The sequence below is a fragment of the Zea mays genome, chromosome 3 (genome assembly GCF_902167145.1).
Source record: "Zea mays cultivar B73 chromosome 3, Zm-B73-REFERENCE-NAM-5.0, whole genome shotgun sequence".
NCBI lineage: Eukaryota > Viridiplantae > Streptophyta > Magnoliopsida > Poales > Poaceae > Zea > Zea mays.
Window position 1 is genome coordinate 234,916,272 of NC_050098.1, and position 16,598 is coordinate 234,932,869.

The 16,598-nt window shown below is 39.8% G+C and overlaps 1 protein-coding gene across 1 annotated transcript; it reads left to right on the forward strand.

Moving 5' to 3' along the window:
* The first annotated feature begins 699 nt into the window (after positions 1–699).
* Positions 700–9,231, forward strand: LOC541663 (blue-light receptor phototropin 1). The gene is given in 22 exon segments (NM_001111416.2): positions 700–1,108; positions 2,750–3,227; positions 3,347–3,529; positions 3,621–3,712; positions 3,805–4,072; positions 4,188–4,398; positions 4,520–4,590; positions 4,713–4,819; positions 5,025–5,074; positions 5,169–5,252; positions 5,609–5,668; positions 5,754–5,843; positions 6,715–6,791; positions 6,927–7,011; positions 7,104–7,184; positions 7,320–7,423; positions 7,604–7,653; positions 8,039–8,145; positions 8,256–8,381; positions 8,523–8,574; positions 8,656–8,768; positions 8,843–9,231. Coding segments are annotated over 22 exon segments (2,736 nt in total). The 5' UTR covers positions 700–1,095; the 3' UTR covers positions 9,077–9,231.
* The last annotated feature ends 7,367 nt before the right edge of the window (positions 9,232–16,598 follow it).

Here is a 16,598-nt window from a genome sequence, read left to right on the forward strand (position 1 = left end):
TCCCCTAGAATATCTCTACGTGCAAGCGTCCGGAGATCTCACATTTAACGTGTGTGCCCATTACTCCTAGTTAACGTGGCAGTCTAGGTGTGATATTTGATAACCAAATAAACAAAATATAAAAATTAAATTTCGTTTAGAAAAGCGAGCGAGAGCACGCGCATGGCAGCCTTCATAACCCTTTATTTGTCTCATGCGATCTAGATGGGCAATATGGTACTAAAGTTTCATGTCATCTCTATACACCACGTTGGCTTTTTTATTAAATTGGGCAACATACTAGTGATCCTAATTCCAACATAGGGTAGTATGGAAAAAAAGAAGAAGATATCAAATAAACTAAAATTAAATATCCACGTTTAATCCAGAAAGAGCATGAAGCAGCAGCAATAACTGTGGTTTATTTCGGTGCCCTAGAGCAGAGAATACAGGGTATTACTAGAAAGGAAGAAACGGGCCCCACTGATGATCCCGATGGAGATATTATATAACTGCTTCTCTCGGTCTTGAGCTAAGCAGCGCGCACGTCGTGGTCATTGGCCTCCACCAGATCCGATGCCTTCTTTTTCGCTCTTGCTCTGCTCTCATGGGCAGGGCAGGGCATGCCCATCTACTTGAATTGCGATGCGTACATACATCGCTGTCTCCATCTAGCTGCACACATATATACATACATGCATACAGAGTGAGAGAGAAACAGATCGATCTCACTTAGCTGCTGCTGCTGCTGCTGCTTGCTGGTGGCCTGGGCCTGGCTGCTGTGTCTGTATCGATGTGTCCGTATTTTCTCCATCTCGTCTGCATACGCTGCAATTGGTAAGGAGCTAGCTGGCCTTTCATGTCTTCCATGCTGCCATAGCCATACGGCCGGCCGGCAGGCAGGAGGATACCCCATCGCTCGCTGCACATGCATGTATGCATGGGGATACATGTTCATCATCAGCAGCACAGTGGCTCTGTATCCCCCATCCCAATCTGATCCTATATAGGAGGAGAAGGAGGAGCAGCAGCAGCAGCCAGGCGCGGCCGGCGGCCGGAGTAGTATCCGAATCCGCTCAACACCCACCGGCTGGTCTCTAGCTTTCCTATCGATCAATGGCTTTCAAAGGTACGCACTGCTCTGCTCCTGCTCCTGCTCCTGCTAAATTTTAGTAGTTTATTATTGACCACTCTTGCTTCGTTCGCTTGCCGATAAGCACCTCTAGCAGTGTAATTAGATACTATTATTATTATTATTATTATTATTATATATGCATCTATCCTGCATGCATGTTAACTTGATTATTCATAATATATATTGGGCTGTTCATAGATAGATGGATTAAATTAACATTGATCATCAGCTAGATCCGTTCCCCCTTTCCTTTCAGAATAGTATCTAGCTAGCTTTGTTTTGATTGGTTCGGAAAATTCTTCCTTATCCAATCCCCTTGTCCAATATTTTGGACCCAGCCAAAAGGCCGGCTGGTCACTGTCAACCATTCTCCAAGTTATTGCTTCTTCTGACACGTGTGCGCCACCTTGACAATTAATACGGTCCTCAACTCATCCTCATCCCTATATAATTGCATGGAGCATCTTTCTCATTTGCCTTTTTTTAAATTTTTCTGGGTTGTCTGCTTTAACTTAAAGCTAGCTGTTTAAATTGTTATACATATAATTCATAGAAACAAAACTTTATAAAATTATTAGAAACCGGTACATAATAAAGCCAAACGAACAAGTTATTGTACAATTTGTTCCACCCTGCTGCCTTTTCTCCCCTTAGCTTTCTCAAAATACACCCATCAAGCATCTCTCTTCTTTATTCCTTTTAAGTAGCATATAGTATATACTATTCCATAGAATAAATAAAATAACTTATTATTCTGCGGGTTACAACAATTACTATTTTGAATTTTGGTGTGGTGGCTGGTGGATGAATAACCTAACACCGCTAGTAGTATAGTAATCATTTATAAGAGCATCTCCAAAAGACTATATACTTTTAACTCTTTATTTGACTTTTTATTTATCTCTCCATAAAGATTAAAATCTATGTAGAGTCTCGTTTCAACGGGCTCTCTAACAAATAAGGGACTGTTCGTTTTACTCTCAATCCATGTGGATTGAGTGGGATTGAATGAGTTTCAAATCCAAACAAGTCAAAATCTTTCATAATTTTTTCAATCTCATCCAATCCACATGTGATAGGAATAACCGAACAAGCCCTAATTTAGTTTGGCTGGCCAAGTTTGACTAGAAAGAGGGTTAATCTATAGAGCTGGATGACTTGACGAGTTGAATGACTAGTCTGTTGGTGAGGTACTTTACTGTTAGAGCAACTCCAACAAACCCTCTATATTATTTCTAATCTATATAAATAGAAATTTTTGTCGATTAACTAGTATGTTAGTTAGATATTTTAGTGTCAGAGCAACTCCAAAAAGTCGTCTATATTCTTTCTAATCTATATAAATAGAGATTTTTTAAGAAAATATATTCCAATAACTTATCTAAATAACTATTTAAATATAGTCATCTTTTATTCTAGGTTTCTCGGTTGCCAAATATATAAAATGTGAATAGCTCTAAGTGCAAATCGATATAGAAAAGTTGGTAGAGATTGAAAAGATATACACAGTAGTTTTTATGTAAACGACTTCTAAATAATAATTTAAAAATGAAATTTAGAAAAACTATGGAAGATTAAATATCTAAATTTGGCTAGTCTCTCTCTGGATGCTCTAATTACTTTATTTTGTTGCAGGACTCCCGCGTGATTCCCGAGGGTCCCTCGAAGTCTTCAATCCAGACGCCCCTGTTTCAGATCGAGCAACCACCTCCCCGTTTCTCCTCCCTCCTGCGGCCGCGTCCCATCCCAGCCTCCTCGCCGCCGGAGATGGCGGCGATGCTGACGTGGGTCGGGCGACACAGAGGGCCGCCGAGTGGGGCCTCGTCCTCCAGACCGACGAGCACACCGGCCGCCCCCAGGGTGTCGTCGCCCGTCCCTCCGGTTCCAACCGCACCAGCGAGAGTGGCAACTCCATCGACGAGAGGGCCGCCGCCGCCGGTGCTGGTAGAGCTCTCCCCCGGGTGTCGGAGGAGCTTCGCGCCGCGCTCTCAGCGTTCCAGCAGACCTTCGTCGTGTCCGATGCCACCCGCCCTGACCACCCCATCCTCTACGCCAGCGCTGGATTCTTCAACATGACGGGCTACTCCTCCAATGAGGTCGTCGGAAGGAACTGGTGAGTCAATGGTTTCAATTCAATATATTCCTATTCTATTCCATGCCAATCGAATCGAATAACACTTCAACTAATACGCACTGCACTTACGCCTCGCTCCGTCTCTCAACTGCGTGCAGCCGCTTCCTTCAAGGTTCTGGGACCGACCCCGTAGAGATTTCCAAGATCAGACAGGCTCTCGCAGCTGGGTCAAATTACTGTGGCCGTATCCTCAACTACAAGAAGGATGGTACACCATTCTGGAACCTCCTAACCGTTGCCCCCATAAAGGATGAGGATGGCAGGGTCCTCAAGTTCATTGGGTCAGCTTTTTCATCATCATCATCGTCATCATGCCACTTTGTAGTTTCGTTCAGCACTGAAATAATTTCATAAACAATTATTGTGTCACAGGATGCAAGTGGAAGTAAGTAAGTACACGGAAGGTAACAAAGATACTGCTCTTCGTCCAAATGGATTGCCAGAGTCACTCATCAAATATGATGGTACTACTGCTAGTACTAGTCACTGCTTTACTTCTTTTTAAAATAAAAATAAAAATAAAACACGTATGTGAAAAGAATAATATTCTTGGCAGCAAGGCAGAAGGATCATGCTCGTAGCTCAGTCTCGGAGCTCCTACTTGCCCTGAAGGATCCACGGTCATTGTCAGAATCAAGAAACAATACCTTAAAAAGGAAATCACAGGAATCAGCAGGTTCAGCTCTAGTTCCCGGCAAGAGAAGCTCCGAAACTGGATCCCGTCGTAACTCACATAGTGGAATGAGAAACTCTCTACAAAAAATCAGTGAGGTGCCTGAAGGAGGGAATAAGACCAGGAAATCTGGTTTGCGTTCTTTTATGGGGTACGTATGATAATAAACCACATGATATAGTCATAGCATTTGCTTTATTTCAAAGTTCACTTGCAGAGTCTCTATTATCTTTGCATCTGTTCTCACGTTTAGTTTGTTTGTGCAGCCTTATTGGTATGGGACATGGGAATGTAGAGAAGAACATTCTAAAACCAAGGGAAGATCCCCTACTTGATAGCGATGATGAGAGACCAGATAGCTTCGATGACGATTTCAGGAAGAAAGAAATGAGAAAGGGCATAGATTTGGCTACCACACTTGAACGTATTGAAAAGAATTTTGTCATCACCGACCCGAGGTTACCAGATAATCCAATTGTAAGACAAAAGCTCACATACCTTCTGCCTTTAACATCACTGTTCTTTCTATCGAAATAGATATCGACCTACCATTATATTGAACTACAGTCATTATATTTTTTTTGGGTGAATGTCACAGATATTTGCATCGGATAGCTTTTTGCGTTTGACAGAGTATTGCCGCGAAGAAATATTGGGAAGAAACTGCAGGTAAATTATGACATCAATAATTATATAATTTCATTGCTTTCAACTGTTCGTAAGGTAAATATTGCAGTGACTAATGATTTAATGAATTTTCTCATCTATATATATATATGCTTCTCTTGCAGGTTTCTTCAAGGACCTGAAACTGACCGTGGGACAGTAAAGAAGATAAGAGATGCCATAGATAACCAAACAGAAGTTACTGTTCAGCTGATAAATTATACAAAGAGCGGTACATACTCTTCACATGCTCCCATGTTCTTGTAAGATCATGATGCAATTTCTATACCTCCAAATATTTATAACAACAATCTAGTGTGCTATCGCTGCATTAGTACTAGTTGCTTGTAGATAGAGGCTACTAATGTGCAGATATCTTTATTTCTATGGTAATGAGTTAAACTGAAATTTCTTGTGGTTGTGTATCACTTGAGTAGGTAAGAAATTCTGGAACCTCTTTCACTTGCAGCCTATGCGTGATCAGAAGGTACTGTAATAAGAGATATGAGATTTTTTACGTAGTATTTGGTTTGGAACTATTTCATATGATTTAAGATGCATCCATTTTGATGGTTGATTAGGGTGATGTTCAATACTTCATTGGGGTTCAATTGGATGGAACTGAGCGTGTTCGAGAGGCTGCTGCAAAAGATGGTGCCATACTGGTTTGTTTCTACCTTAATGGCGACTAGCATATATGTGCTATTGTGCTTGCTATCACAAGTACCTAGAAAAATGAGAATAAAATGCCAGATAACTTTGTCATGGCTGCTATATTATAAATGCAAGCCATCCATAGTGTAGTGATTGCAATGTTTATTAACATGTAGTACCATCTAGTATTCTAGTGTTTATTAACGATTTATATCTCTTAAGCCCTGGTGATTAACATTGGCTTATTTTGTGTTTTAGTTTGCATAAGGTGATTTTTGGCAACTAATTTTGCGTACCTTACTTCCTAGATTTCAGTATCAGAAAACATAGTTGTCTTATGCATTAACCTGAATTATTCACGCACCAGGTTAAGAAAACTGCAGACAATATTGATGAGGCTGCAAAGGAGCTTCCGGATGCTAATTTGGTTTGTCTAAATAAACATGAATTTTGTATAATCTAAAACTAAGTATTACTAGGCATTTGTAATAGAAATTTGTGGTCATATTCAGAGACCTGAGGATCTATGGGCTAATCACTCAAAACCAGTCTTGCCAAAGCCACATATGAAGGATACTGCATCGTGGAGAGCCATCCAAAAGGTATGTTATACATAGTTCATAACATAGATAGTTACATGCAATTTGTGGGCCTACTAGATGATAGGGGACAAGCCTATGTTTAGAACCGGCAATGATAATTGAAATCTGGCTACGCCAGTGAATAATCAACACTCATCATTGTCGGGTCTAGAACTGGCTGATAAATGGTAAAAAATCAGAAAATATGCGTTTCTCGCAATTCGAACTCGAGACCTCAACATTAACTCCCCCCCCCCCCCCCCCGCACGCACATACTAGCTGAGGTATACGATACATGATGTGACTATATAGCTGGTGTAACTATAAAGTTGTAGATATCTTTAAACCCTGTAATTTTGATGTAAAGTTTATCTTAATCTGATGTCATATGCAAAAAAAGTTATGATTTTTTTTTCGCAAAACTCGACCCGGGGTATTATATTAAGAAGACCTTCTCATTAGGTTGAGAAAACCCCCGAACCGTTGTCCCACCCATATTGTCGGTTCATGTCCAAAAACCAGTAGAGTTGGGTGGATCTATCACTGCCAGGTTGTAGCTCCAACCGATTACCATGTCTATGAGTCTATCACTCTCAGTTAGAGCCATAATCCGACAATGACAGTTGATTTATCACTGCCGATTGTGCTATCACTATCGATTGAAGCCACGAACCGGCAGTGATGTACTTATCACTATTGGCTCCACCATAGCTTTCAGTCATGATCCGGCAGTGATTGCATGTTCTAGCTTTAGTTGTTATGCATTCTTCTATATAAATAGCCAAATAGGTAGTCTCTGCAATATTGTATGCCTAATTTGGAAATCACTAGACAAGCAAATATTACATCTTTCAAAAATCTCCTAGATAGCTCATGCAATTTTTTCTTATAGGTTCTTGAGAACGGTGAAAGCATTGATTTGAAACATTTCAGACCAGTAAGGCCTTTAGGATCTGGTGATACTGGCAGGTAAGTACTTCTATATTATAGTTTCAACTATGGCAATGACTCAGTTTGCATGAATCCATTAGACACACTCCTTTCTAATTTTCACTCCCTATTTACGTTTAAACAGTAAACATGTGAATTGTTGTTGAATTGTAGTGTCCACTTGGTGGAGTTGCTTGGCACAGGTGAATACTTTGCCATGAAAGCTATGGATAAAAGTGTCATGCTTAACCGAAACAAGGTATGAGTAACAAATTTGATCACAAATAACATTTTAGTTACTTCCATTTTTAATGATTTTTTCCACATCTGATTTGTCTATAATACCTCTAGGTCCATAGAGCTACCGCTGAACGACAAATCCTTGATATGTTGGACCACCCATTCCTTCCGACATTGTATGCATCATTTCAGGTTTGTTGCATGATAAAATTGTGTAATATTATTAATACGGTGCTGGGATTGTTAATGTTTGTTCTACTTGATTTTATTATACTTAGATTATATTATGGTTTCCATCATCTCAATATTGTCATATATATGTTGCAGACAAAGACACATATATGTCTTATTGTTGACTATTGTGCTGGTGGGGAACTCTTTATGCTCCTTGATAGGCAACCTATGAAGGTTCTGAAGGAGGATGCGGTCAGGTAGGCATTGGCATTTAACTTGATTCTTGTGCTTAGATTTAGTGAAAACTCTTTATGCTTCTTGATTGTCATGGATATGCTACTCTGTCCCTTATTTGGTTGTTGCTACATAACATAATTGGTGGTCGATACAAGAAGACAAGAAGTATTGTTTGATATAATTATCCATGGTTGTTGCAGGTTCTATGCTGCAGAAGTGGTCACAGCACTTGAATACCTACATTGCCAAGGTAGTCATATATGTCATATACTACCTCCGGTCTCGAATATTTGTCGTTTGCTAGTTCATGTTTGAACTATAACGTAACAAATAAAAAAAACGGACGAAGTACTAATTACATTCTCTTTGGTGGTGGTGGATAGTATGCATGTCATGGGTAGTGAAACACAACCCCATATTCAATAACCATATTGTTTCCCTTGACCAATAATAATTGTTTTCCAACATCTCGAATGATTGTTTTAGGTAAGAATTTAACCATTCATTGATAGTGGTAGACTTCCTTATTAGACAAAAGGGGGGAAAGGGTCCCTTGCACTTATTCATCGCATTTTACCAGTGAAATTTGAGATGTTCACTATTTCTTAGTATTTGATCCCTTTTTTTTTTCTCAGGTATAATCTACAGAGACTTAAAGCCAGAGAACATTTTACTTCATAGAGATGGGCACATTTCATTGACAGACTTTGATTTGTCTTGCTTGACATCCTGCCGACCACAAGTAATGTCACTTCATTAATATACCTTAATGGACAATTCATGGCTATTAGTTTAACTCCTTGGTCTATTTTTCTTAGTTGCACTTAAGTCACTATTATTGTTGTTTGATAGGTGTTTCTTCCACACGATATTGATAAGAAGAAAAAGAGGAGGAAGAGCAGGAGTAATCCCATATTTTTTGCTGAACCAATGCGAGCATCAAATTCTTTTGTTGGTACAGAGGAGTACATTGCACCGGTATTTATATATATATGTAATATGTTGTTGCTCCACTTTATCTATGTGATTTTCCCTAACATTTTCATTTCTTGTCTCTATTTGACATGTGTGATAGTCATCATCTGTTTTATCAATCCTTGTATTGTATGCATGCTGTAGGAGATTATTACCGGAGCTGGCCATACGAGTGCTGTAGATTGGTGGGCGCTAGGTAACTAATCTTGTGCTAAAAGAAACATGTATGATACAGCTACTATATGATAGTGAGTTCTCTTTCTACTGGTTGTGTCAGGAATTCTTCTATATGAGATGTTATATGGTTATACACCGTTCAGAGGGAAAACAAGACAAAGGACATTTGCTAATATTCTGCACAAGGATATCAGATTTCCTGCGAGCATACAGGTAATAATAAAAACATTTATTCTAGTAGGTGAGCGTTGTGGCAAATGTTTGTAATGTATATATGTTAATTGTAGGTGAGCCTGGCGGCAAGGCAGCTGATATACCGGTTGTTACACCGAGACCCTGCAAATAGGCTAGGTTCCTATGAGGGCGCTATGGAGATCAAACAACACCCCTTCTTTCGTGGCATAAACTGGGCTCTAGTTCGTGCCGCCACGCCCCCAGAGCTGGAGGCTCCCCTCCAGGATACATTGGAGGCCACACTGCCTCCTCCTGCAGCTGATGGGGCTCACACCGATATGTTCTGATCATACATTGGTCCATGATGCTACATGTTAATTTGCTTAAAGGAAGAAAAAATATTAGATGATGAAGATGCATGACTTTGGCATAGATGAGAACAATAATGTATGTTAAGGACTAATTATCTTGATCCATCTATGCATGCTCACAATTAGAATAAGATTGGATGTGTATATTGTTTCTGTGGTTGCAATATACGCACGAGTCTATGAAAGGACCTATGGATAGCTTGAGGGGATGACAGACACTAGGCATGTTGATTAGTACTCCCTCCGTTTCGTTTTACAAGTCGTTTCCAACAGCTTCGTGCTGATTAAGGAATCTATGAATCAATGATTCTGCCCTCCCACAAGCCTCGGCTTAGGCCTTGGCATTTCGTCCAACCTTATCCGGTAAACACCTGCTGTAAGGGGTAAAAATGGTAGTTTACTTTTTACTTTAACTAGAGCGACAACTATTATAACTCGTTTTGTTTTGCACTAGCGGCGACAACTAAAACGAAACGGAGGAAGTACAAAAGATAATCCTAATATCTACTACTTCCCTATCCTATTTGTCACAACGCAAGCTCTCCTACATAATTCTATTAGCAAGCTTTTCGGGGGCAAATACCACGGGTTTGACGTGGCGATGGACCAACATAGGTGGTAAGTGTTTAAAAGATGAGATACCGTTTGGACTCCACGCGATCGACCACGTCTCGCCCGACCCTTGGCCCACACTGGTCGGGGAAAAGAACAACTCTACTTTGTGATTTTGTCTCGCCTAATTTTGGACCTGACCACTAAGGGGTGTTTGGTTTAAGAAATCACTACATCCAAATTAAGGTGGTGCATCATGGATTCATTCCTCAAATTTGGTGAGATGACCACATTCCTCATATTAGTACTAACTATGAGAAATGAGGTGGTGATGGATCAACTTATTCCATTCCACAAACCAAACAAAAATAGTGAGGAACGAGAAGATGATGGACTAGCTCATTCCTTAAACCAAACACCCTATAAGTCTCTGTTTTGCGGCTTCGCCTGACCCTCGGTCTTTATCCGATGGATCCCTAGACCAGGAAGCCTCGCTCCAGACTTCCATATCGTCTGACCCCATGGGTCTAGAATTCTCGAAATCGTACCGCCTTGCCACCACGGATGTGGGAGCGTGCGGGTTAGACTCTGATACTGGTGTATGACCAGAATTACACTAGTCCAACCATCTTGACACATGGAAGTCAACAAAAGGCACCGGATGAACCGCCATGGGACAAGACACATAAAGACAAGCTGTAGGATAACGATGACGTCGCTACAATACCCTGACATAATGAGGAGTCATCTAAGGCAATGACTGTTATGCAAGCAGTACTTCTGTGCAAACGTGCAAGCAAACCATCTGATCCATTAGATTACGATCCAACCACAGATACAACCATGGTTTGTTATGGTGGTTTTTATAAAGATTATTGAGCTGGTGGTGGAAGGGTTTAATTGCTAAATGTGACCTACGGTTGGATCACGATCTAATGGATTAGGTGGTTTGCTTGCACGCTTGCACAGAATGACTGCTTGCATAGCAGTCGTTGCCGTCATCTAAGAGGTACTTCAACCAACAAAACCCCCAGAGGATAAGGAGCCAAACGACATGACCTGACCCCTACCCATTTTGCTCGACCCTTAGAACTTATATAATGGGTCCTCTCGCCTTGGCCTATAAAAGGGAGGGAAGGATCTCGATCTAGGGCAGTAAAACCATGCGCACAAGTATCCGACACACTTGTATTCACACAGAGCACTCGCCACCTCGCTTGCTTACTTTTTAGAGATTTAGGAGCTCCTCCCTCTCTCGATTGTTTCTAACCCTCCTATTGCAAACTTAGTGCATGGTAACATAGATTACTCGACTGGATGTATGGATATTCGGTTTGAACCAATATAAAATCCTTGTGTCCACTTCGCACACCATCCGCACCAAGACGCAAAGCACTAGAATTATTAGCTGGTGGTTATGAAACATCGACAGTTGGCGCTCCATGTAGGGGATATTTTGCGTGTCATGACACTTTTTTCACCCCCGTAGTTGCGAATGGCTAACCACATCACAAGCTAGGTCCTAGGGGTAGGCGTGCATTTTGGTAGTTTCAACTTTGTCATCGGCATAGAGGGAGCACTGCCGCGGATCACGGCGCCCGTACAACCTCTCGTCAATACTGTCGTCAACAAGAGTTTGCATTCTCTACTACTCTTAAACTTCTGCATTTATATTGCTTTCTTTAGTTGTGCTCTTTTACCATATGTAGCTTACTTACAAGCTAGTTGGTAGGGTCGGAACTTAGGTTGCATAACTTCGTTTTGCAGTAGATATAACAACACTTAGACAAGACCTTAGTTGCACTAGCTTGGTTGATTATTTGCATAGGTTTTGTTTAATATATTAATTATTGGCCTAGTTTAGAGCATGAAAAAGCGTCCACGTTCCTTTCAACTGGTACCAGAGCCGGTGGCTCATTAGGAACGTTTTTGGCTTAACAGTCGTTGAGCCGATGCTAGATCAATAGGAAAGGGATGGATACTCATATGCCACCTCAATTTGACGGCACTAACTTCCCCTATTATAGTGCTTGAATGGCTTGTTACATAGAGGTTGTTAATGCAAGTGTTTGGAGAGTCATTCAGGACAGGATGAAACCACCTAAAAATCTCGATAGGCTCACCACCAGTGAAGAAAAAGAAATTCTTTTGAATTCTATAAATCTCTTAGCATGGAAATTTTCGATCAAGTCTTTACCTTGAAAACTACTAATAAGATTTGGCTTAAATTAAATGAGCTCCATGACGACACTTCATATCTGTGAGCAAAAATATTGCCTGCTTTAAATGATTATAATTATTTTACAATGAAATAAAACAAGCTTGTTAGGGATATGCATTCTCGTTTGAATCTTATTGTTAATAAGTTCAATTCTATTGAAATCAATAAGTTAGGTGATGCAAACAATGTGAGAAAGATCATCTCCCTTCTACCTAGGGGTGGTAATGGATCGTGGTCCAAATGTTTCTTCACAAATAGTTGGGATCCTTAATTAATTTTAGTTCAAAAATAAATAGGAATAGCTTGATCTTAATCTGATTTGATCCTTAAATTTTATACTATAAAATCTATTGTCCATTACCAGCCTTACGTCTACCATGGCAAAAAATATGGGAGCATCATCACCATCCTTTACAACTTAGAGGACTTCAGCCAAATGACTTTGACATTATTGATCGACAAATTTGTGGCATTTAAAATGTCACGAAAGATGGGCCAAGAAGAACTGACTTCATTAAGGCCATATACTTTCACTTGTGATGAGAATAAAAAAGATGAAAGGCAAGAAGAAGGTGGGAAGATCAATTTTCTCAATTGAAGAGTAAGAATCCAAAGAAGAATATGGTGAATAAGAAGATGATCAACCATCTACATTATCCTCCAAGGACAAAGAAATAGTCCGACGCGTTAGAAAGGTAATGGGGAAAATTCAAAAGATTAATCTAATGGGTGTGGCCTTTCAGGTCGAGGATATTCTATTTAACATTGATAGGAAAGAATAAAGAAAAAGAGAATGCTTCACATGTGGGGAGAAGGGTCACTATTGGGATAATTACCCAATAAGGCCGCAACCAAGAAGAGGAGCAAATGCAACACACTCAGAATCATCAAGACTTGGGATGATTCTTCGGGTGAAGATGAACCACCGAGGAGCCATGGCCATTGCCCTTCATCACACTCTTCATTGCGGTCATCTTACAAATGGCTTATGGCAAGAGGTAACACAAATGATCCATCATCTAGTGATGATGATAGTGACAGTGATAGTGATAGTGATAGTGATGGTGATGGTGATAGCAATGATTATAAGCCCTTTGTAGATAAACTTGTGTATGTCTTTAAGTTTTTTTAGGATGTATGCACTAAACAAAAAGTCAAATTATTTTTTCTAAAATCTATGTTGGTTAGCTCTTAAAATGACTATGAAAATTTGCTAGAAAAATTGAAACCTTTGCAAATTTGAATGTTGAGCTAACAACTAAAATTGAGCAATTAAAATATAGTGCACCTTCCTCAACTATCGACGAAAGCCCAATCAAGCAGAATGAAAAACTTAAGGCTAAGTTAGCTATCTCTCTTGATGCTTATGAAAGTTTGCTACATAAACTGGAAACTCTTTATATTCACAACAATGAGCTAGCAACTAAGCCAGAAAGCATCAACAACACCCCAGATGCTCCTACAATTGAAATTCTTGATATCAAGAAGTGTCTCTCCTTGGTAAGTCCTTATATGATAAGAAAGGCAAAGCCAAACAAACCCAACATCATCCGGATAACACCACTATGGGAGTGAAGAAGCTGGATGATGGTGAAATCGTGGTTTGTTGGTTATACCACAAGGAAGGCCATAAGTCTTACCAATGCAAGGTGAATACCGAGGGAGATAAAAAGAAGAAGCCAACAAGCAAGATCTCTAACACCTACACCAACAAGGTGGACAAAAAGGCTACAACACCTTACTTAATCAAGAAGAATAAAAATGGAAAGGTGATAGCCATCAAGGTGAACAAAAAAGCTAACAAGGGTAAAGGAGCCAAATGAATTTGGGTGCCTAAGGATATCATCTTTAACATGAAAAGAACCAAAAATGTTTGGGTCCCGAAAGCAAAGTGAGAAGTCCGACATACTTCGGAGAATTTGGAGACTTAGCAAAGTATGGATGTATATCATGGGGTACATCATATTGAATCATGATTGTTGCCAAGTGGGTTAGTGAACATAATGGACCCAAGTTCCCCACCCATGCTAATGTAACTATATTTATTATTATTCCTTGATTTTGATATGCATATCTACTTTTAAGCATCTAGTTTACCTTTCATGCCTAGTTTTGCTTTCAATTGTTACGTTATATGATTGCAATCATGGATTTTCAATTAGCATTTACTTTCAATTGAATATCATGCATTCTAGGTAAATTATATGGTAGTATTGCTCTCTTTTAATTCATACTCTTGGAGCAAAACCTACATGGTTTGAAAACGTAAAATTAAGCATGGCACATAACTTAATTAAACTCCTAGATAAATGATACTCATGCTTAAATTCAAATTGGTATAACTCATTTGTTGTTTCAAATTGACATCTTATAAGTCTATCTTTTAATTGGTATCATTTTGAATTATATGTGCCAAAGTTCAAATTATAGATAATTTGCCCCTAAGTATCACCCATGGTAATGCTCTCACGACATTACCTTTTCAAGTGATATCTTGACCTTAAAAGTTCAAGTGCATGTCTCCTACAAGTATTCAAAACTTGTATGCGCACTTTTAGGGGGATGTTACTCTATAGTTTTATTTCTTTGAGACTAACACTCTTTCAAGTTTATCATGTGTGTAGTAGTATCATTGAAGGAAAATAGAGTCCCCGGAGATAGACAATAAACTTCTACTACAAAGATGACATTTCTTCATTCGGTATAACTGATTGATTTTTCAATTTGTCTTTATTATGATGAGATTTTATTTTGTATCATTTGCATGTCCTATCCACTTGAATAGACTATGCTAATCTGCTAGATTTTATATACCCCTCATGTTTCCATTATGCATATGCTTTAAATGTCCTTTGATATCTCTAGAATATCCTTCATCATTTAAATACACATAGAAAAAGGGGGAGTCTAATCTATTCATCATTTTGTCAAAATGTCTTGGGTTCCTCTTCCATTTATTAAATTAATGTTTTCCAAAGGGGGAGAGTTTTACGACAAGGGGAGTATATCTTTTTCACATTGGGGGATTAGTTCGCCAAATGGGGAGAACTTTCTCTACGTGAGAAAATCTTTTTGAGAGGATCACACTTCCTATATGCTTTAAAATGCCTTCCTTTCCGATGTTTGATTGCAAAGGGGAGAAATTTGAGGACCAAAGCGGTCTGGTAGGTTCATTACTTTACTTATGTGCTTCTAGACCGAACATTATACTTTCTATATGCATGTGTGCAAGATTCCAAGCCGACCCTAAGGAATGTACCTAAGGTCCGTGAAGAGAATTTTAAGATACTTAATTCATACTCCTAACTTTAGGCTATGGTACCCTAACATATCTACCTTTATCTAATTGGGTATTTAGATGATGATTATGTCATATGTAAGGTTGATAAGAAAAGCACATCAGGAACTTGTTAGATTCTAGGAAGATCCCTGGTGTCTTGGGCTTCAAAGAAGAAAAACTCAGTAGCTCTATCCACCGTCGAGGTCGAGTACATTGTTGTAGGGCATTGTTGTGCACAATTATAATGGATGAGGCAAACTTTTAGTGGCTATGGCTACAAATTGTGCAAAGTCCCACTCCTATGTGACAATGAAGTGCTATCTGCATGGCGGAGAATCCCGTTTAACACAACCGCACTAAGCGCATAGACATCCGGTACCACTTTCTAAGAGACCACTCTCAAAGGGGAGATATCGTTATTGACCATGTGAGCACTCACAAACAATTAGCTGATATCTTCACCAAGCCCCTAGATGAAAATAGGTTCTGTGAGCATATGAGTGAGTTGAATGTCTTAGATTCTCAAAACCTAGATTGAAATATTGCACACATTGCTCGTTTTATGTACCTTTGATCATATCATGTCTCTTTCATTTGGTACAAATACATATTTATTATTCTTCTTGTGCCAAGGCTAAGACTAATGTGCTTCCAAGTATACTTTTGTACTTAGTCTTAGATTGAAAGAGAAATGGAGTCACAGGCAAAGGGAAGGCTTCCACTGCATATTCGTACAGTATCAAACACTCCTTGCATAACTCATGTTTTTTTAATTCTTATGTTTCTTGCAACATGCCTCAGATTTATTCGTTTTTGGCGCTTAATGCCAAAGGGGAGAAATTAATAGGCCAAAGCAAAAGGACCACATGTGATATCCTAACCCCGGTGGATGGTGATATCGTGGGCCAAGGAATAATAGAATTAATAGAGTACTCATACCAACAAGGTGCATCTTCTTTTTTGGAAGTCTGTCTCGAATTAACCTCGAGGTTAAGCGTGCTTGGCCTAGAGCAATATTGGGATGGGTGACTGACCAGGAAATCGTCTCAGCTGTGCATGAGTGAGGACTAATGATAAAGTGCGCATAAAAGACACGTGTTGGTCTGTCGGGATGGTCTATTATCCTAGAGGGCTGCCAGGAATAAGTATCGTCGGTCCGGGAGTGGATGAGGTGTTACAAATGGTATCAGAGCCGACCCTCGCGGTTTCACGGGCGTGTGTGGGCTAGGGGTTCGGGCATATGGCGCATGACACATGTGGGTCTGGAGTGGTCACATGGCATGACATATGACGACACTGGATACACAGATGTGGCCAAGAGGGGAGGTTCCTGGCTTAGGGTTGACCGATGAGGACGTCTATCTTCTAAGGGAATTGTGATATCCTAGCTCGGTGGATGGTGATATCCTCACCCAAGGCATAATAGAATTAATAGAGTACTCACA